Source organism: Lissotriton vulgaris, chromosome 3_1, assembly GCF_964263255.1.
Source record: "Lissotriton vulgaris chromosome 3_1, aLisVul1.2, whole genome shotgun sequence".
Taxonomy (NCBI): Eukaryota; Metazoa; Chordata; class Amphibia; order Caudata; family Salamandridae; genus Lissotriton; species Lissotriton vulgaris.
In genome coordinates, this window is record NC_141689.1 from 2,095,770,550 (window position 1) to 2,095,793,339 (window position 22,790).

A 22,790-nucleotide genomic window follows, 5' to 3' on the forward strand; every position below is an offset into this window, starting at 1 on the left:
AAAAAGTTGTGAAAAGATAGGTTTGACACTATGCTGGCCAATTCCAAATATAACTGAAACCACACTTGGAATGCCTCTTATGTATAGGACTGAAAGTGTTATGGTAATTCGTTTTTTAAAAACTTGTCTGTTTTGATCCGTTATTGTTCCTTTTTCACTTTACTATGCTTACTCATATTTATATCGTGTTATGGTTGATGCATTTGCCCCAGGTTCCTCACCATATATGACTGTCCTCCAAATGCCAGGCTGGGTCTGGTATCTTCTTCCCCAGGAGTAGTTCTCCAGCATCACTAGGTGGCATCATTTGGCCTCCGCCATGACCCTACCTCTATCAGATGTGACAATCATAGTGTATTTTAAGTTCCAGCTGTTGGGCTGGCTTCAGTTCCTGATTTTCAATCCCTCATCTATGCTGGTCTAGAGCTTATGTCTGTGCTCTCAAATGCCCTCCAGTTTTTTGACAAATGTTCCTTCCTATCATTTCAGGGGTTAAACCTTTTCGCTGATGCCCTAAGAAGATGCCTTGCATATGGTGTCTTGAATATGAACACAACTTGTCTACATGTCACTTGTGTTCTTTAATACACTCAGTCTATTGGGTAAGAGGAGGCCAAGTTTCTATGGCCAAGGCTAGAAGTGATTCACTGAAGTGTCTCTTCTCCTTCAGGCAGTTCTCCTTACAGGCAATGGCCTTCCAAAATATCTTCCCACAAAAAAATGCAAAGTGCCATAGGAATGAGAATCCTCTTCTTCGAATACCTCAAAGTTGGTTAACATTAACTTAGTGCAAAATCAAAGTAAATGCATGTTTTGATGAGAAGCCGTTGGCAAAACCTCTTTCTAGGCCACTGAGATTTGCCCTGATGGAATAAAATTGAGGTTTAAACCCAATGCTCTTGTCATGCCTGATACGGACGGCCATACAGAGAACGAGAATTTGAAGGCTGATAATCTCCTCCCCTTTACTTCAAAAAGTAGCAGAAGCATTGTTGTCGACCTTGTGTTTTGCTGAGCCAAATTTAACAATATAATGGAAATCTTGCAGCCCTTGTCTACTGCTTCAGAGCCGTATGCTGCCTTTCAATAAGTCTCTTCGGGAGCATGTACTGGCTGCCTGGAAGAAACCTTTCTTGGGCCCAGCAGTTCATAGACAAATTAGTCGAGTGTACAGGCTTGCCCTGTATTTTCCAAAGTTCTTCTTGTCATACCCTTCACTGGAGAATCTAGTGGTCCTTACCCCTATACAAAAATAAACCAAAATGCTTTCACACAAACCCTTCAGACTGAGAGTCCAAGAGTCTTGCTTTTGACAGCTTTTTTCACTGCGCGGCTACCGCTACAGGACTCCTGATTCAATATGACCAAGCCAATTGAGAATTAACAAAACTGACCATCCGTCTCACTGATTCTATAAAGAGGTGCTTACAGATCAGGTCAATAATGGTTTGAATGCTTTCACACAAATTTTGAAGAGTGATCTAAATTCTGAAGACACAGTGCCTCGATCCATGGGCACAGCCATCACTTTATAATGTCACCCTTGGATGTGGAAGCAGCTATTACAAGTATGAGACTTGAATGCACTGTGCACTATTCAGTGGGTTCAACTGACCCCCTACATTTTTTTTATCAAGATTCTACTAAATCCTTAAATAATTATTCAACCATGTTTGTTATTCAACAATTATTCTCTTATTATCAAAACATATTCTCAAATCTTGGTCATAATCATACCCGTAACATAACCACAAACAAGGAGTATACAATCGATACATAATTATGTTTTACATATTAACAATTCTACTAGTGACTTGACCTCTTATAAATTACATTCGTTTTATATTGTTGCCCGATGCATTTTGGGACATTTCAGTCCCTTCCTCGGGGGCCAATCGTCAAGGAAAAAAGAAAAGTAATCGGCTTTCAAGATCATCGGCATTGCTGATAACACATCAGCTACAATCCCCAGTTACCCATACATTGAATAGTCAGCAACATAATATGGAACGCCCTTGTATCCACAGGTCCAAAAGAATCATCTGTCTTTTAGAGTTTAATAACCCCACCTTAACCCCAATAAGTTTGTGTCGTAAAAGCTTTGTTTCGAAACATGGTGGAAAAAAGTGCAGAAACACCCAGTGCGCCGGATAGACCCCTAGGTCCTAATAAACTAAGTGAGTACCTGATTGGTAAGTATCGTAATGTTCAAATAATAATAATGATGTCCTAGAAAAACTCATTAATCAATCCGTATATTGACTCAAACATCGCTCACCTTCCCGATATAAAGCAGGACACACATGTACAATGGCTAACCGCCTTCCGTGCTCCTGTAACCAGTACCTGAAACACAAAGAAAATCTTGTCTGAATGTTTCACTATGGCCATATGCCTCGCTTCATTGATACTAAGTGCTGATAATGGCATTTACCTCGCTGAATGGGAGAAAGTGCCTCATGTATAACCAATGCGTAAACATGAGAGGAATCCTGCAAAGAAAATGATAAAAATCTATACCTGATGTACGACTGACCAAAGGCAAAAACTCTGCCTTGTGACGACTTTCTGACTAAACCGTCACGCTGTTATCCCGGATGAATGCTGCTAGTCAGTGTGTATTCTATGCTCCCTAACGTGTGCAAGGCAGTTTAGCATTTCACATCTTCACACAATAGAAATGGAACTGAAAAATCAAAACCCTAGCCGCCATCTTAGCACAAGTATGTAAAACATGTACACAAGTGTACCCAGAACATAAAATATTTGGAAGTAAAACCAATCCGAGCCTGAGTGAATACTCTTATAAATGCAACCCAATATTAAACTAAATGTGAAGTTGTGCTAACTATAGTGCAAAATCAAACCATCCTGAAGTTTACTATTCTGAAAAACAAAAGCTGCAATGTGTGCAGTTACACATTGGAGATACTGTGTGATCGTGTATTAAGGATGATTGCTCCTAGGCCGGCATCTACGGTACTGCACGCGTGGCTAAAAGGCTGACTAATACCAAAAACAAACTATTTTGCCATCTCACCCGATGGGTGAATGGTAAAATGTAACTGTCAGATAATAGTGGATGCTAAAAATATTACAAGAAACACCAAGTCCCGCGATCTGACCAATACTATATAAGATGTAAGATATAAAACATCCTCGTCACATGTTCATGAAAACTGACCCATGCCAATGGGAACTGTACAATATTAACCGTTAAGCCTGCTGACTCAATACTCGAGAACTTGAATACAAACAACAATAAAGTGCTTCATCTGTGCATAACCCGTCATAAAATAAAAGTTCTGTATTGATGTGCTAACTAGATCAAGATGTCTAGTCAAAATGTCAATAATGAAAAAATCCAAAAGAAAAAATCACCCCACCGTTTTTCAATTATGAAAAAACAACTCGTATCTAAACGGTCATTTAAACCTGTGGGAATCATAATATTCAAATACTTAATCCAGTAAATTCTCTCTGCAAGTGTTTCTTTGTATTGTCAGTCCCTGGTTGGGATACCACTTTTTCAATTATCTGAAACCTAACTTCTGACATAGTATGCTTTGCCTCATCCCAATGAACTGCCAAACTAGAGCTGGAGCTTCTAGTTCTGATTTTAATTTTGTGCTCTGTAATCTGTATCTTTATTTGTACTCCGTCTTCCCTATGGATGTGGTCCACAGGCTTCTCTGGGGATGTCGAAGCCTGACATGTGGAAATGTCTGTCAATGGCAATCGGTTGCTATTAGTCAACAAAGCCAACACCTCCTTGAAATGTTTAAAACCATCCGCTCTTTAGCCTGCTTGCTGGGCCTGGCCTCCCCTTCAAACAGTTTATTCAACGTTACAGGAAATTTCCAGGCTACTTCTGGACACAGCTGTCTCTACACTGACTGCCTCCGCAGCTGATCTAAGCATCCCACCAGATGTAATGCAGATTTTGTGGCATGGGTGGATCTAGCAGATGCAATAACTATCAGTAACAGTAGATCCAAGCCCGTCATTTGTTACTGAAGCTGCTGCCCCAAAACCTCTTTCACTCCCCCAGCCTCTCTTAAGCCACCATCTTACTGATAGGGGTCAAGGACAGGGAGGTTTTCTTATTTTATTTACACCAGTTGAGAGACCATCACAACACATTGCTGGGTCTTCCAGTTAATTCTGAAAGGCTAGACACTTCAATTTCTGTCCCTCCTCAGGACTGCTCACCTTCAACTAGATCATGCTCTCTTTTGAATTCATCCATTTTGAAGGCAGACGTTCTTGCCTTCCTGAACATAGGAGTAACAGAGGTGGTGACTTTAAAAGAATGGGATGGTCTCTATGAAAAACTTAGGTCTGAAATCCATCCTTGACCATTACATCATGTACCTGTTCTTTCAGCAGGACAATTTCAAGAGGCTGTCCCTGAGGCAGGTCCTGCTCGCAATAGGGCTGACATCTGTGGATCTTTAGGGTGCCTCTTTCTATCAGCCATCCTGCCCTGCTCACAGATGTTGTTGAGATTAACTTTGGTGGTCCCAGCACGGTCAGTTCAGGGGCTTGCCGTTTGGACTGCATGTTTTCATGAAAGTGTTAGCTACTGTAGCAGGTTCACTGAGGAGGTCGGGAATCCATTTATTTATGTACTTGGATGACTGGCTTTGAAAGCGGTGTCTACAGCACTAATCAAGAACATCTTCAGTGACCCTTTTCAACAACTAGGACTTTGCTATCTTCACCAACATCTTAGACCCACACAGAAACTGACCGTAATAGGTTTGGTACTGGACATGAACCACTTGAAGGCTTTTCCTCCTCCTTAGAGGATTGCTGTTACTCCGAATATGATTCTTTTATTTGTGACTCCTGCATGGATCCAGCTTTCGCAAGTCCTAAGTCTGCTATGTCTGATGGCCTTGTACATCCTGTTGGTTTGACTTGTCAAATAGTGAATGAGAGTCTATAATTAGTCCCGGAGACAGCAGTGGCACCAAAAGAATCTTTTGAAGTGTGTTCTGATTTTTGAATCTGTCCTTCCAGATCTGCACTGGTTGGTCTATTCATCCCCTCTGTTGGTAGATTTTTCCTTCAGTCCTCCACAGGTGCAGGCTACCTTGGTCACTTTATGCTTCCTTGTTGGGCTGGGATGCCTATTGAGGCGACATAACAATTCAGGGCATCTTCTCCACTTGGAAGCAGCTGGAGCTGAAGGTGATCTATCTTGCCGTGAAGGCCTTCCTCCCTCCTTTATTTGAGAGAGTACCATTCATGTTCCACCCAACATCAAAACCATCTATTATATCAAAACACAAGGGATGAGGAATCATGGACCCTTTTTTGGGAAGAGGATTTTGCTGTGACAGTGGGCTCATCAACAGCATAACGTCCCAGTAGCGCAGTCCTACCTTACAGGCTTCCTCAATATGGAAATGGATGCTCGGAGTTGCCTACTAGAAGACCATAAATGGGAACTTAAATCGGAACTAATGGCTATCATCCTTTACAAATCAGGATCCTGTTTTGATATTTTAACCTAAGACCAGAGCAGGAAGTGAGCATAGTTATATGCCACACACTTGTTTCTGAGTGGCTCGTACCAGTAAGCCTTTAAGTTCAGTTGGTCACAGGGCCTGCTGTACCCATTTTTGCAGATTCCACTTCTGTCCAGAGCCATGTGGAATGTGCTGGAAGATAAAGCACCATTGATCTTAATTGCTCCAAGCTGGATAAGGATGATTTGGTATTCTGATCTCTTGGCAGTCCGTAATCTGTCTGTCTTTGATTCTAATTATTGAATTCCTGATATACGTAAATTAGGTACCCCTGAGTCCACCATAAAAGTTGCAATAATCAAAGCCTTTTGTTAGTTATAAATAGTAAGAATATGCATATTATTTTGGCTTGGACTAAGATGATCACCTAGTTGATTTGATGATTCAGCACCAGCTTGTCGTTAAATTGAACTTCCAGGTGTTTTTTTTTACTGGCTTGGACTAGTACGTCTGTTCAGGAAAGTGTTAATTATGGGATCCATGTCTTGCTGTCAAACAGGTTCTATGTTCCCACCCCCCACCAAGACACCACAAACTGAAACTGGTAATTAAGTTTGGTTGCATAGTGGTACGTCTGCCACCTTGAGGTGTAACAAGTGATTCTACTGGCCGGCTACCACCTACTCCTGAAACCCCATTTCATACTCTCATGCACATGCTTGTCCCCACTCTCACCTTGTGATCAGCCCTCTCAACCATGTGCCTCACATACATGTAGCAAGAAGCCACTGTTCTCATGTCTTCCTACAGCCACTAGCTATATTGCAGTGCCACAAACAGCCAATTTGTGTACACATTTGCACTTTCTCTCAACTTTGTACTTGCTTATTGCTCAGTTCAAATGCACATATCATAATAAACCTGGCAGGTGACCCCTACACTATCTTCCCTTATTTTATCACAGTACCTTCACCATCTTCAAATTTCTCATTACTACTTCTGCCTTCTTCCAGCTTACTATTGTTGACTTTTAAATTGCCTTCATCCATTTACATCCTACCTACAACATCAGACCGCCCCCCCCTTAAAGGGCGTGTAAATACCCTTCATCACCTTCGCACCTCTGCAATCCTTCCTCAAGCTTCAAAATCTACATCACATTCCATATTCTGCCATCATTCCCTCAATCATATTTTTCAGTCCCTTCTTCATAGCCTCTTACTACATAGCATCACCCTTTCCAACTGTCCTTCCTTGTGTATGTATGTTCAGTTCCCTTTAATATCTTGCCTGCCATTCCTTCACTCTCATCTTGTCATCCCTCAGTTGGCTCCATCTCTCCCACAACCACCCCTCTTTTGAATCATACTAGACTTCACAATGCACCTAGAAAGGTATCTTCCTGGTTAGGAATGAAGTAATTAACCTGTTTATTCTGGTACATTGCATAGCAGACCTCCCAGTCTGGTATATTTCCTTCTTGTCTAGTCTGCTTATGTGATAAAAGTCATCCATTTTTTTAACACCAGTTGCATAAATATTGTGCACTTGAGTGCCATTAGTACTATTTGCAGATGGTCCTAGGCAACTGGCCAATACCAAACCCAGGGGCCCATACCCTTCTGCCCATTTCTTCTCCTGTGTAATGCAGAGTAGCGGGGATAAGTGAGACCAGCATCTGCTTGCCCATGTATGGGGGAAAAAATCCATAAGTCTGTAATAAACTACAATACATTACACTGTCCAAATAAAAAAGGAATTCATCATTCATAAAACGTAAAGGGAGAAATAAAACAAAACCCATTTAATGCTAAGAATCAAAACTAAAATGGCTGTTATTTGACAGATAAGTAAAATACACACGCACCACTTCCTCGATAGAAGCAACAGTGTGGAATTTTATTAAATATCAACTGTCCCAAGGTGCACAGTGCTTCAAAAATCTACTTGTACTGTAAAAAATCCACCTGTCCCTTTTGGTTCCATGCAGTGAAGTGAAAAATTATTGCAGCATTCTCATGATATCAGTCACTTTGATTCTGCCCATGATATATTAGGGTTTGAACTCTTTCAATGCTTTGCATTTTCCTCTTATTTCTGCAAATGTACATAAATTGTCTGGAAGTGCTTGGGAAGCAGTATTGGCAGGGTCTGAGTGCCCTGCGAGTCTGTGCAATCCTACTAGCTTGCACATTGAAATGTATTCACCAGCTCCTCTCCAATCTCTTAACTCATTGGAAAATGTTGGACTTTTGGTCATGGCGTAGTAGACGTTTTTTTCCAGGGTGGGTAAAAAGGGGGTTTAGAAAAAGTGAACTTGAAGTTGCTAATTGAATTTTTGCCTGAGCAAGTATAACCTAACCTAATGTGTATTTGTAAAGTTAATGTTCACCGTAGGGACTCCTGCCGATGAAATAACAGATGTTGATTGTCACCCAGCCCATGGTACTTATGTTATCGACCTCAGAAAGCTGAAAGGCTGAGCGGATCCACCTGGATTCAAACCTTCGACCGTGTGTATTTGTTCATCTGAAAATGGAAGGAGAATAAATGATCAGGATGATTTTTTTTTAAAACTTTTTTATTTACGAACATGAAAAAAAGAAATAAAAAGAAGGAAAAAAAAGCATTTTTGGAAAAGGCAAATAGCAAGATATACATTTGATATAGACAATCGATAATGCAAGTTTACACTGGGGGGAGGGGGGGAAAGAACACAAAGCTCATCAAACCAAAACATTCAACACTATTTCATAAATTCTTCAGAACAATAGTCCCCAAACTTTGAGTTTACTTAATGCGCCATTCCCTCTTATTTTAGCCAATGCTAGTTCCATATCAAATGTTTCTTTAACCAGTCCCCACCATTCGAGAGCAGGCGGAGGTGCACCGGAGATCTAGACCCAGGCAATTGTCAGCCTAGCACAAGCCAATCAAACAGTAATTAAATCCGCCTGGCTGGTTGCTATATTCTGCCCGCCCACCAGTACATCTACTGTTGAGAACACAAACAGTCTCCCAAGTTTCTGAGACATTATTTGAGTCACCTTATGTCAAAATTCTGCTGACATAGAAAAAGCATGTGTTTCAGATCAGCTGCATTTAAATCAGACTTTGGGCACTTAATTCGATCACTAAAAGAATCATGAGATGACCATTTCGATATCCTTGCCGGTGTATAATATAATTGACAGATTGTTTTATACTGCTGCAGCCTCAGTTTAGAAGAATGTACTGAATTGTTCATACTGATGAAGGCACGTGATATAGTGTTAGCGGAGACTGGTGTCCGTATACTGCGACTCCAGCGCTCAGCTAATCTAGCACAGTCGTCTTCCTTATAAGTACATAGGGTTTTATATCCAATGCTAATCATAGATTTTTCGTTTATCTCGTACAGGCATTCTTATATGTCAGAATCCAACACATTTATCAATTTCATACTACGTATAGATAATATCGGATCTGATAATATTTAAATTGCATATCTGATGTTAGATTATGTAAACTATTCAGCCTTTCGAACGATATAAACCCATTATAGTCTTATAAATCCCCTAGACATTTTATCCCAGAGCTAGCCCATCGTTTGCTCTCTGCATCTTGAAAGATCTCTGGTAAGCCCGGGTTGCCCCACAAAGGGAGTTTATAGTGATAGAACAATGTATTGCATTTAAGCATAATAGCGCTACAAATGTTTACCTTGACGCGTGCGGTCTTAAATTTAATCCACTTGAAATAATTTGGATCGTTGGTTCTAAAAAGAAACATATTATGAACTTTTCCTAGCATGAATCTGAAAAAAAAGGTGTTGCTTGTGGGATTTATTAAACTGCGGAGTCAACCCAAAAAAGCTGCCCAGTAATACAATTTGAAATCTGGGAAGTCAAATCCCCCTTGATTAAATGGGAGTTTTAGTAAATCGATAACTCTGCGCGCCTTCTTATCGCCCCAGGTAAAACCGCTACAGACTCCATCTAGGCATTTAAAAAAAGAAGAATTTAATCGTAGAGGGATAGAACGAAACGGGTATAAGAATTTAGGCAGGATTTTTCATCTTAATTATATTTATGAGTCTGCTAATACTAATAGGCACTTTATGCCATTTCTTAAGAGATTTAACAGTTTCCTTCAAAGTTTCCTCATAGTTTAATACAATAATCTTGTCTATTTTAGCCGATAATCGAATCCCTAAGTAAGTAGCCACACTACAGACTCCAGGTACTGTATCAGAAGATTTATAATTTAATAGAACTTGAGTCTTGTTAGTGTTAAGTCTGTAACCTGATATTGCACCATATTTCTTTGCCTCCTCAACAACAGCCTTCAGTGCTCCCTTAGCATTAGTCGAATATACAGCAATATCGTCAGCGTATGCCGTGACTTTAAGACTTTTCATTAAATGGGTCTGCAAGTATTTATGTATATCAGCCATTTCTGGTCGGACCTCCGGGGTATATAATTTTTGATAATAATTGGCAAACTGCCCCAATATCTGATTTGGGTGTTCATACACCACATTATTAGGCCCTTTAATCAGCTTTATGTGTGAATTAGCTTTATCATCTGCCACCCTAAATGCTAAAAGCTTCCCATTTTTTTCACTGCTTTCATATTGAGATATCCGGTACTTATTAAGTTTGGCTGCACTTTTTTCTCTAAATACCTTTTTAAGAGCAGATTTTAAGTCAATAACTGCATACCCTAGAGCATCTTCATTTGGGAAACCCCTTAATGGTGCTTCCGCTTGTTGGTTCTCGACCATCGGAATATCCTTAATCGTCTTTTTTGTTTCTTTCTTATATTCCATATTTTGTCTCCAGATGAACTGTTTTGAGAATCCTCTAATACTAGACTTACATGAATCCCGTACTACAGTAGGTTCTGCAGAGTCTATATTTATTTCAAGAAATTCTTTCAGATGTCTCTTAATGCATACTATGAAAGCTCCATCTAAAAGAAGGTATCTAGGAAACAAGAAGATCCTCGATCGCCTTCTCTCAGCTGAGATTTTAAATGACAGAAGAATGGGATTGTGGTCAGAGGTGACCCTAGGGCATATCTCCATTATGCTTGAATCTAAGACTTCGTCTGAAACCCAGGCCATATCTATCCGAGAGCATAGTTCATGTGCAGCCGAATAATAAGAATAGCCCAGAATATTCGGGTATAATACCCGCCAAACATCTCTGATAGCATGCAATCTACCAAGCTCTTTGATCGCAGCCCGTGTTTTTCTCATCCTTTGAAAAGCACTTAGTCTGGTGGTATCTATCTCATAGTTCATAATGCAATTAAAATCACCCATCACCACACTCTCACCCTCCCAATTTAGCAATTCCATGGTTAGCGTATCTAAAACTGAAGGATCGTCAATATTTGAGCCATATATTACGCAAAAGACGTATTTTTGACCCTCTAATTCCATCTGTGCTATAGCCCATCTACCACTTTTATCTGTTAATGTTTTATCAAGCGTAGCTTTGAGGTGTTTGTTTTAAAATGGCGACCCCCTCTAGTTGAGGTATTTTGATCCGAGCTAACAACCACCTCGTATCCCAACTGTTTTAAAAGGCCTCGATCTTTGTAAGAAATATGCGTTTCTGACAACAACACTAGATGTGGATTATACATCCGCAATTTTTCTGCTACCAACAGTCTCTTGTTTCTGTTGTTGAGCCCTGCAACATTCCAAGCTAAACACTTCACTAGCTCCATCTAATTAAGAAATAATACACCTCTTGCTTCATTTTTATTGATTAATCTTTTTAAGGTCCTAGCTTCCGTCCTAGCTTTCGTCCTCTTATTTTGTGATATTTTCATGTTGGTTTTTATGTTTTTTTGCCCCTGTACACCCTCTTCCACCCCTAAACTCCAATCCCCATCCCCCTCCCACACCCTGCTTCTGGAAGGAGGAATCATCCTCTTCTATCAGCTGCTGCTGAAATGGCAGCCATCTAGGATTCGACCGCCCCCCTTGGCTCCCGAGCTGGAACCCTTCTTAAGCCATCATAATGAAATAATATAAACATTGGAGCGAATACAGTCCGAAAAAGATTTTTTAACATTTGCATCTACTTCTGACCCACACCTTCTCTTTGCCATTTCTGCATCATTTCAGTCACCTCAGACTTAAAAGAAAAAAAATAGCTCTGCCCCTTTCTAACAACTTTCAAGCGTGCTGGCTCCTGTAAGAAGAATTGAGCCCCAATTTCTTTCAATGGATCAATTAGCTGCCTTAGCTGCCATCTCCTATCCATTGTAGTTTTACAGAAATCTGATCGGAAGAATATGGAAACCGAGTCAACGACTATTGGTGTTCAGGGACCAGCCTTTAGTGAAACCGCCTGCCGAAGCAGAAAGTTGCTGAAGTAAAGTAGAAATGGCCTTGGATACTGAGAACCCTGTCGACGTTGTACCATTGGGAGTCTATGTGCCTGCTGAATCTGACAGTCCCAGTCCTAGTCTCCCAGATCAGGGAAGGCTTTTGCATAATCTAGACTATATAAGCAAAACCGCCTGCCGAAGCAGAAAGTTGCTGAAGTAAAGTAGAAATGGCCTTGGATACTGAGAATCCTGTCGACGTACCATTGGGAGTCTATGTGCCTGCTGAATCTGACAGTCCCAGTCTCCCAGATCAGGGAAGGCTTTTGCATAATCTAGACTATATAAGCAAAACCGCCTGCCGAAGCAGAAAGTTGCTGAAGTAAGTAGAAATGGCCTTGGATACTGAGAATCCTGTCGACGTACCATTGGGAGTCTATGTGCCTGCTGAATCTGACAGTCCCAGTCCTAGTCTCCCAGATCAGGGAAGGCTTTTGTATAATCTGGACTATATAAGCTCTGGGATCCGCTCCCTACTGACCCTCAGGAATTCCAAATAGCTTGAGGTTCTGTCTCCTTTGTCTGTTTACGAGGTCTTCTAGTTTGGACTGCACATTCCTGAGCTGTTCCTCATGTGCAACAGAGCTCGCAGTTCTGGATGAGATTTCTTCCGTAGAGACCACTCTCTGCTGGAGTTCTGCCATTTCTTCCGACATAGACCCAACTTTCTCTGTAACCTCCTTGAATGTTTGCTGGATATTTCCATTATCCACTCTAACTTGGGCAAAGAGTTTGCGTGTTTCTTCCCTCTGCTCTTTCAGAGCCTGCAAGATCATAGAGAGTATAGCTGCTTTATTGCCCTGAGTACTACTGCACTGAAGATCTTCTTCTGGGTGAGATATATTGAGGGATGGAAGTGTCGAGTACAGTCCTGGAGGTGGAGAAGGAAGCACAGAAGAAGAGGAATCAAGATTGAATGCGAGGACTGTGAGAACTGGAGAGATCTTGGCACTACCTTTTTCATTAAATCCAACGGTGCCGCCTTGTCCGCCAGATATCTTTGTCAAATTTGAGATTATTTCAGAAGACGAGGAGCCCATAACCTTGACTCCCACCGCGTCCATGCCAGCTGTTGAGCTGCCGGGCACACTTTCTAGTCCTCCATCAATAAGTCCCACATCCGAGAGTCTGGCAATAACCTTCTTAATTCCACCTTTGGCCCGGGCCCATTTCCTCATTGGGATATTCTTCAAATCCTCTTTAGCCTGTATTTTCTTTTCCTTTGCACTGTGTGTGTTAGATGTATTTATTGTTTTCTTCAAGTCTTTGGTATGCTTGACTTTAGACTCTCTCTTTAAAGAATCTGCAGCTGTATTTAGATTTTATTTTTTACATCTCTTTGGAGCAGTTGCCCTCGTCGTTCCCCTGGTGAATTTCCTAGGTGTTGCCTCTGGCCACCATCTGAAGTAATTGAGCTAGCAGCCACTATGCCAGGAAGAGCAGAGCCATCAAGGTCCCCCTTGGACACATCAGCACGCTGTGCCCCTGGAGAATCATCGAAAAACTCATCATTTCTGTCCTTATCACTGCGCACTTCGGAGCTGCTCTCTTCAATACTAGTAATATCTGGGCCCCCGCTCCATCCGCCTGTTTAGGCTCTATTACTTTATCCCCTATCTCAGTCTGAGCTTCAGTTAGAAAGCACTGTAATGAAAGGTCAAAAGGCATGGGGCTTTGTAGCAGAGGGTCAGTGCAACATTGTTGCTTATTAGCAATAGCATTGATGATAGTGTCTGCTAGACAGCCTTCTCCAATGGGCTGTATAGCCATCTCTGAAAGCTCTGGTATCCTATTAGACTGGAGGTATTGAATTACCTGCTTACCAAGCTTTTTATTTGTTTTTGAAACATGCTCAGCTCCAGCGTTTTCTAAAGTCTCCAAACCGCCTGCTAATGCTGCCACTGCTCTCTCCGTTTTTCCCAGCTGATTATCAAGCGCGGCCACAGCCCCCACCACCTCTGGGTTCTTACTTGTGAGCGCACCCCCACTCACCGCTAGATCTGCTGGCTGTCTGGTTGTCCCACGCCCCCCTCAGGTTGTACTTCTTGTTGGAGCCATGTCTGGGGCGGGAGCAACAAGCAGACGCAGAGTGCGGCCGAGATGGGAGCTGTGATGAAACTGAAACTGAGAACGCAAAGCTAGACCCCTCGCAGCAAGCAACGCCGACAGGGAACAGCTGAGGCGGCTCCGAGGAAAAAACTGCATCAAAGCCGTGGAGTCGGTTGAGCCTTCCTGCTTTCCTCCAAGGATGCCAATTTTAGCAATTTCTCTCCAATTATCTTTTTTTCTCCTTTAAGCAATAATTATCTTTGTTGCGTAATCGCTTTAAACACTATCGCCCATATTCACGAGAGGGCCCAGTACATCAGGAGCAACAGCGGTCTGCTCCTAGAGACTGCGTCAGTCCACCATCTTGTGTCCTCCCCCAATTGCTTCAGATCAGGATTAATTTTTGAGTATTCCCTCCACCTTTGCTTCCCCAAACACTTCTTTACTTTCTTCTTGCGTACCTCCTTGTACTGTCTTTGTTTATTTACTTCATGATCTTAAACCAGCTTAGGGCAGCAAGACTGACTCGGCCAGCATTTGGATGGTGGTGTTCTTTTCTGTGTGCAAAAGATATCGGGAGGTCGCTCTCCCTTTATTCAGATATACTATGGCAGTATTCACTGGGATGTGCACATGCTCCCATTCTAGTTTGGCTTGAATGTTGAACTGCAAGAGGAATTGGTATGGTACTTCGACTGCCTGACTTTTTCCCATACTGATGATGCTTGCCTCAGTCTCAGATTTAGTAAGTCATCTACTAATACCATTAGTCATTTGAGCGAGTGTCTCTGTATGTTGGTGGTTATTAGACAAGTTGACAGAAACTGGACTCGTACAAGACCAAGATCTGCTGACCACTAGTCTTATTGTGTTGAGCCACTTTCCCAGTCTGCCACTACTTTCAAAATCTAGGTGTTACTTTTGATCCTGGTCTTATCTTTGTCAGTCAAGTGAACGAGAATTGGCTTGCAGTGTGTTTTTTCAACTTAAACTGCTATATAAACCACTTTCTTTTCTGCTCCATTCCATGCATTCCACTGTAGTCGAAGCATGTTTACTCTTAAAAAGGCTACTAGAATTTCCATGTATCCTAGGCTACCCTGCGAAGGCTGTTCATAAACCTAAAACATTCAGAACCTGGTAGCTAGACTGGTTTATAGACGTAAGCGCTACAATCATATCCTGGCAGCATGGCAGGATCTGCACCAGCTGCTAGTCAATTCATGCATTTAGTTCAAGTATCTGGCCATTTTACCAGAACTGGGTTCGAGTTTTTGTCTAACCTGTTAGTTCTCTACATCATATCAACGTGTCTCATATCCGAAAATCAGCATATTTTTGTGGTATCTTGTTTTAAGCTGGCCGGATGCAGTGGTGGATCCTGTAGAACTATGGAATATTGTTCCAGTAGGTCTGCAGGACCTCTCGGATTTTAAACAGTTCTGTAGAAGCCTTACAGTTTTATTGTTTATCTGATCCTTCCCCTCCCCACCCACCCCTCTTTTTTTGGCTGCTTTTAGATTTCCTAACAGAAAGATACTTGTAGACAAATACTAGCTACTTCAATAATACAAAATAAAAAAATACACAGGTGTCTAATGATTTCGCTGCAGTGTCTATTCAAAAGAACCATGGTCTGCCCAGTTGAGTGTAATCTGCCTCCGCTAGTAAAACAATTTGCAATATCTTTTTAATGTTACTTCATGCTGATATGTGGAAAACAGTGGAGGGCCTGAAGCGTTTTAGAATTGGGTTTAATAAATGTGTACTCCTTTCAAATTTAAAATCTGTTTATATGTGTGGCATGGTTTTTTTAAATCTTTTTTTAATATTTGGACTGGGATAGTCTGGTATAAACTGCAGTGGTGTGGACCTAATTTTGGTTACTGTTTTTATTCTCAGGTTGCACCAGAAGAGTTCAAAGCCAGCATAAACAGAGTAAATAGTTGTGTAAAGAAAAGCCTTCCAGTAAATGTTCGGTGGCTTCTCTGTGGCTGTCTGTGTTGCTGCTGTACATTAGGTTGCAGTATGTGGCCTGTCGTTTGTCTCAGTAAGAGAGTAAGTTGACCTGTTCTTGTTATTTCTTTATGATCTGTGCATGGAGATTTAGAAACCTACTTTCAGAGCTTTGTTTCTTGCATGGTTCATGTGTATTGCATATAACTTGGAGATCTGCAATAGTTTTCTTATTGCCAGAATGTCAACTACAACAATTACACACATATTCTCATTAACTAAATGACATACACACTTTACTTTTCCGGTATGATCTATTGTTATGATGAACTTTTGAAATTGGAGACCAAGAAACTACTGAACGTTCACAAAATATTACCAACACTGTTTTTATTATAACTGTTCTTGTGACAAAATGGAATATGTTAATTAATCATTGTAAACGTTCTCCCTTTTGAAAATTAAGAGTTGAATTTACATGTAAAATATCAATTGACGTCAGTAATCATTTGTAAAACTACTTTAAGTGATGTGTACGTCTCCAGTGTAATAATTTCTGTTTTCAAAAGCTAATAGAATATACTGTGTTGCAGGTGGGAAGAAATATAGCATGCTTGTAACTAAATTTTCAATAGTAGAGGTCAAATATACTACACTGGGGTTGCTTGAAAATTCAAGTCAACTTTGCCATTTACTATACTTCTCTTTTTACTCAGTTATGACTTTCTCACATGCTGCCTCGAGCTTTAGATGTTTACGCTTTGTTTTTTCTCGTTCTGCTTTTTCTGTAAAGTTCAAACGTAGTCTTTTATTTGTAAAATATATGGCTAAACAGTACGTTAGGACTACTGGGACTGATCCAGCCAAGCAGCTCTTTCGGTTTTGTATTATTATTTTCTCTCTGACCTTGACACCATGTTTTAAATTGTATTTGAAGTCTAGATGTATCGCCTTTTATATATTTCAGTATTGGTGATTTATCGATTTCAGGTAGAAATCAATGTTTTTTTCATCTCAAGATAAAGTAAATACGCCCTCACCTAATGGATTTAGTGGTAATACGATGTGTGTAATGACAGGGTCAGAAACCAGCAGAATAATAAAGGTTAATAGGCAAGAAAGAGAAGAACGAAGAAAGTGAGGAAGAGGAGATCAAAGAGGACCGCTACCCTTTTGGTGGTAGATGGGAAAGTGAGATCATGGTTCTGAGGATCAAAGGGCAACCTGTCTGCATACCATACTCCTCAAAATAGGCACTTATTGTTGTACCTATATTATGGGCCGAGGATGAGAATATGGTTAATTGGCACTTCTATTGCTTGAGGATTGCACTGCGGTGTACCACTGCAACGGTATGCCGACTATTGGCATGCTAACATATACTACAGCCTGGACTAATGTACCATGTTCTTTCTTAGTGGTAATTCCCTCAAAAGTTGCGGCAAGTATACGCCTGTCTTTAATTTCTTCTGCATGCAAATTGCAAGCACATGTTACTCGAGTCTTCGGGGGAAGTGACTTCTTTGTTACCCACCCTGACAAAAGCCCAGGACCTCAAATAGGCCTTAGGTAAGGGCTGAAACATGTTGGTGTTCTAGGGTCATAGGACCATTACATCCTGTAGTCCCATATGCTATTTTTAACCTTCCGTCCCACCCCTCTAATAAAGGATACTTTTGGACTGGGAAAGGAATTTTCTTTAAAGTTGCGCCCCCATGCACCCTATTTTCATAAGTGCTCCCTGAAATATGGTTGAGCCCCCTGACCTTTAGGAGTTTGGGTGAAACCAATGATGAAGCATGTCCCTACCAGAGTGAGTGAGGGTTATTAAAAGAAAAAGGGTATTTTTCCCTTCCTACCTACAGCAGTGGGTGCGGTGCCTTTTGGCGTACCAATCACCCCTCAATCTCTTCTCGGTTTCCGAAGGAACCAGCCTAGTTCCATAGGGAATACTTTTTGTTTTTTTAACACATGCAAGGGAGGACTTATCCCTTCCATCCTCTTCATTGAGGACTTCTCTACCCTCCTAGGGTCCCCATCAGGGATGCCTAACCTTGTGTATAAGGTTTCCACTCCTTGCCTTTCCGTTAAAGTTTTGGCATCAAACTGGCCTCCCACAAGCAAGTGATCAAACCTGTTTTGCTTATGGGAATTGAAGATTACATGATGTCACTTGGCTACCACTGGCACTTTAGTGAATTGACATCTACCGTTCTGGGATTTCTGCGACCAGTTGTTTGTTTATGGTTAGTTAGTAAAGATTACTTTCTCTGAAATTCCTACTTAATTAGTGCTAATTTTGGTTAAGTTTAAAAACTAAAATGTCTCATCCTGCCTTTAATCTTTCTATTGTGTTGTCTATTTAACTGTGGATGCCAAAGAATGTTGCTATTTCTTTGTTTTATTGGGGTGAATAATTTGCCCTTGATTTGGATTAACAGAGTCTGGCATATCTGTCGGGAATGAATTATTCCCATGATTGTTTCATATATGTAGAGGTGGAGAGTAATATGTACACTGTACAGTAGTTTAATTTTATGGCAGTATGAGACTTTCTTATGTTTGTTAAAATATAAAGTGTATTAGTGTTTCTGCCTGTGATTCGTTATTTGAGTTTTTGGATTTGGACCACCTCGGACCTGAAATCAAAGTGCCTTTACAACTTATTCCACATGGACGCATGTCAAGAGTTAACTCTGATGGTATTTGTCTGCTAATAGTCAAGGAGGTATGGTGCTGAGCTAGGCAGTTGAAGTGCAGAGATAAAGAGGACAGCCTCCACAAAAGAAGACATTCAAGATCCACCAGAGAGCAGGACCAGTGATGTTTTGATTATATAGGATTCATCCGATAAAATACCAATTGTGAGCATTGTCCATGTGGCTTATTTACTGGACACTAATATAATCAATTTCAGTTATGGGAATAGAATAGAAACAAGAATGATTTATAGCAAGATTTTGTACGTGTTGAGTTCATGATTGATTTCGTTTCTGATCAATGTGCTGCTAGCATGTGCACAATAGAGGCTACTGAACCATCAAAATTTCTTCCAACTCCCTTCATTAGAAGTCACCTATTGGGTCCCTCCTGGATTTCAACTGCCCCTCCAATGTGTAATGTTTATTTCCATTCCTTGAGGAGTTTGATTTCCTAGCACTTGCTGATGTGCCTCTCTGGCTATAGTGCTTCATAAAATGTAATAGGACACAGATTGAATTATCAGTGTGGCAGAAGAGTGTCCCCCTACATATCTCTCACACTCCCCCCTCACGATCATTTTTGGTCATGCTTCTACAGTAAAACCCAGTCTCCCCAATTTAAACATGTTCTGAAAACTCATCTCTTCATCATTCCATATGTGTTCCTTTTAAACCAGAATCTTAGAGCACACAGGTTTTTAAAACCATTTTATTGATTTTGAATATAAAAACATTGGAGAGGTTCACAGCCTTCAGTCTCTGCTACTGGAACAGACATTTGTGCTCAGGCCCTGGCCCATAACCGAATCAAACTTTTGGTTCACACCATCTATTTTTGTTGACCTTAACAACCATTGTCAGAATATTCCCAATTCAAATAAATACCTCTTACTAATATTCGAATTTCATATTTCGCCACCTTAGTCATCTATAAAACAGCCAATAAAATAAATGTAATTGTACAGTTTGGCCAGAAACGCTCTCTAACACTGAATTAAAATACAGCAGCTGCTTAATTATGTTCCCTACAGTAACCTTAGTTTACAGTAATCTGTTTCTGACTTAAGCTTTGTTTACAAGGTTTGTAAATGTCCCAATACTGAAATCATGCCCCTTCTGTGTCTGTAAACTGTGCACATCCACATGTGACCACTCGCTGCAGTTGGTAAATTTTATGAATACCTGAGACTTTATGAATACCTGAGTCCGGTACAGCTGCAGCTCAATCAATCAATTAATCTGAATTTGTAAAGTGTGGCAAATAACCGTGAGGGTTTCAAGGCACTCAAGGTTGCACTTCTTACAAATCCAGGGACATTTCTGGCTACCCCCAGTAGATGCTAAGGCTACCTCCAAGATAAGTCTGGGTAACAGTCAAGCTGATTTACTTTTTTAAGCTAGTGTCCACCATTACTAGTGAGGGGGTTCCAGTTTTCTATGGTACCTCATCACCTTGATCAAGCGCAGATGACTGCTCCAAAGACTGGTAACCAGTTTCATCTTAGTAGTTTAAGTACTGGTTGATGATGTCTCTGTGAAATCCATCTCTTTAAGATTCAAGTCATTCAGTGGTGTCATTTACTGCTGTCGTTTATAGTGTCTGAAAGAAGACCTGTTACTCCAGTTGATGATTAAACACCACCCAAATCCTTTAAGAAACATTTCTGCAATTCGTCAGTGTTTGCAGCAGCCCAGCTGCAGTGGAGCTCCTACGAAAGCAGGGCCCTGCTGGGCTACTGTGCCAGCTCTCTACAGCTGTGGGCCCAGATGGAGATGAGCTAGGCAACCATACCTGATGAGCCGATGCTACACTTCATGGCGTGCCTGACTCCTGGGGCCTTGCTGATCCTGCAATGCCACAACCTTGAGAAGAGGCTGTCCACTCCTCCCCAGACCCTCGGCTGCCACCCTTCACTGGTGTCCCCTGAGGGTTATTGTTTGCAGGTGGCAAGGAAACATTATCAAATGCTGGGTGACACTGAAGCTTCCACAACAAGAATCTGCTGCTCAACATATTGCTGCTTAATAAGCAGCTCCACTTCGATGATGTGGAATATGAGAAGGAGACTGGCTGTGCAGCAGGGAGAGGGGCTGGTGAGGTGGTGCACAGAGTGAAGAGCTTTGCGACCCTAAACAGACCTCCGAGCCTGCATCACTTGAGCATCAACAATGACCTCTAATTGCCTCATTTGAGCATCTCTTTGTCCAGATACATTGCATCAGTTCAACTCTTTCATTCATGCTGTTTACATCTTCCGCCCTAGGAAGCTCGTGCTCAGTGGATAGCAACATCTTGTGTCCCTCCCACTATTCTATTGGGAGTTCCACAGAAGCAGCAATGTAGTGCCTTGATCTGACTAGCGACTGGATTGCCATTTCACTGCATTTACCTTTCACTCTTGGTCTGATTTTGGCGACTATGATGGTATAAAAATGTCCGCCCATCTGTACTTTTGTTGTCTTTAGTTTTACAGTCCTCTCAAATCCATATGGTAAAGAAAATAATGCTGCTTTAGGATTGTTTATTTGTGAGAGGTCTATTTTAACTATGTTGCTGTGTTACTTGTGAAACTGTTAATGAGTCACTGTTCTTTTGTAAACTGCTTGTATGCAGTAGTAGCTGGCCTCATGTAAATTCTCAGTATTTTTAGTTTGTACTTGTAGTTTGTAAGACTTTAGAAGTCTTACACCACTACAGTTTGGAGTGATTCAGCAGAATGTCAGAACATGTCTTGTTCTAGAGCTTTTATAAAAGCAATTAAAAAAACTATCTGGGCGGCGGATCAGCGCTCCTCCTTTACACAAAGTAGTTTTAAATGAAGGATAGAGACAATTAGTATTTACTGCAGGACTGTGACTCTGACTGACATACTAGTGAGGTCTGGAGACTGTGCTAGCATGGTATATATTGATTCCAAGGTGGGTCCGCGAGTGGTCTCTCTGTTTTTGCTTGTGCACACTGTCATCGGCACTCAACAGGTTCACACTCACATCCTGGAGGAGAAGAGACTATTTAACATTCGATACGGTACTGCTCAATAAACTCGACTCTTTAATTTACTTTTTTGTGCTGTCTGTCCATGGTTTCTGTTTTTGGACGTAATGGTTGTTTAGTAGACTAAAACAATTTGACCATTGATTATCTGGGTATGTAGTGTGCATGAACTTTGTTAGAATTCCATGGAATGCTTGACTAGTATGTTCTGTGTGTTTTTAACACATAGATGTGAGATGTAATGTGTTATGATATATGTTATGCAAATTTGTAGAGTGCGCTATCATCCAGGAGGTATCCTAGCACTGAGCAGGTGTGAGTCTAGGTACACCTAGGGCCTAGTGAGACTATTCGAAAAGCCAGGTCATAAGCCTCTTGCGGAATTCAAGAAGTGAGGAGGAGGATCTTGTTTGCAGCAGCAGGTCATTTCATGTTTTAGGAGTGATGTAGAAGAAGGCTTGAACGCCAGATCTGGTTTTCCTTACCCGTTTGATTTGTGCATGTAGATGTCTGTACGAGCAGAGGTTTTTGAAAGTAGATGTGATTGTTGAGGTATGCTGGGTCAGTGTTATGTAGTGCCTTGAAGGTGTGGGTGAGGAGTTTGAATTGTGCTTATTCGTGAATGGGGAGACAGTGAAGCTCTTTCAGTTGTGGTCTATTGTAAGTGTGGCTTGGGAAGTTGAGAGTGATTCTGGTTGCCGAGTTCTGGATGGTCTGCAACCTTCTGGTAAGTTTCTTGTTGATCTCAGCATTGAGGGTGTTTCCATAGTCCAGCATGCTTGTGAGCAGGGTGTGTGTGTGCGACAAATGTCTGGGTGCTGATTGTGAGCCATTTCAAAACTTCCTCAGCATCTTCAGGGTATGAGGGTGTGATGGTGTTGACTTGGGCCATCATGACGAGTTTGCTTTCAATGATGATCCTGAGCTTCTTGGTATGGGTGGGTGTAATTCCTAGCTCTGTTGCCCACTAGGTGGTGACTCGCAGTGATGTGCTCTTCCTGAAGATCATGATTTCAGTCTTGTCTGTGTTCAGCTTTAGCCAGTTGGTCTTCATCCAGTGGGCGATTTCAGTCATTCAGGCTTTAAAATTGATCCAGGTACGGGGTGGGGCGTCTTGTCCGTGTGGGAAAGAATGAGTCATGTGTCATCAGCGTAGGAGAGGACGTTTATATCATGAGTGGATGATGCTGGCTAGCGATATCGTGTATGCATTGAAGAGGATCACGC

The 22,790-nt window shown here is 41.3% G+C and overlaps 1 protein-coding gene across 2 annotated transcripts in view; it reads left to right on the plus strand.

Annotated features, from left to right (window-relative positions):
* The window catches only part of CHIC2 (cysteine rich hydrophobic domain 2), a 174,208-nt gene that overhangs the window by 69,203 nt on the left and 82,215 nt on the right, over positions 1-22,790 (plus strand). Inside the window, exon 3 of one of the 2 annotated variants that reach the window (XM_086962642.1) lies at positions 15,813-15,968. The exons of the other annotated variant lie outside the window; for it this stretch is intronic. Within the exon in view, the coding sequence (XP_086818768.1) occupies positions 15,813-15,968 (156 nt within the window). The remainder of the gene's footprint in view (positions 1-15,812; positions 15,969-22,790) is intronic. 2 annotated transcript variants of the gene reach the window in all.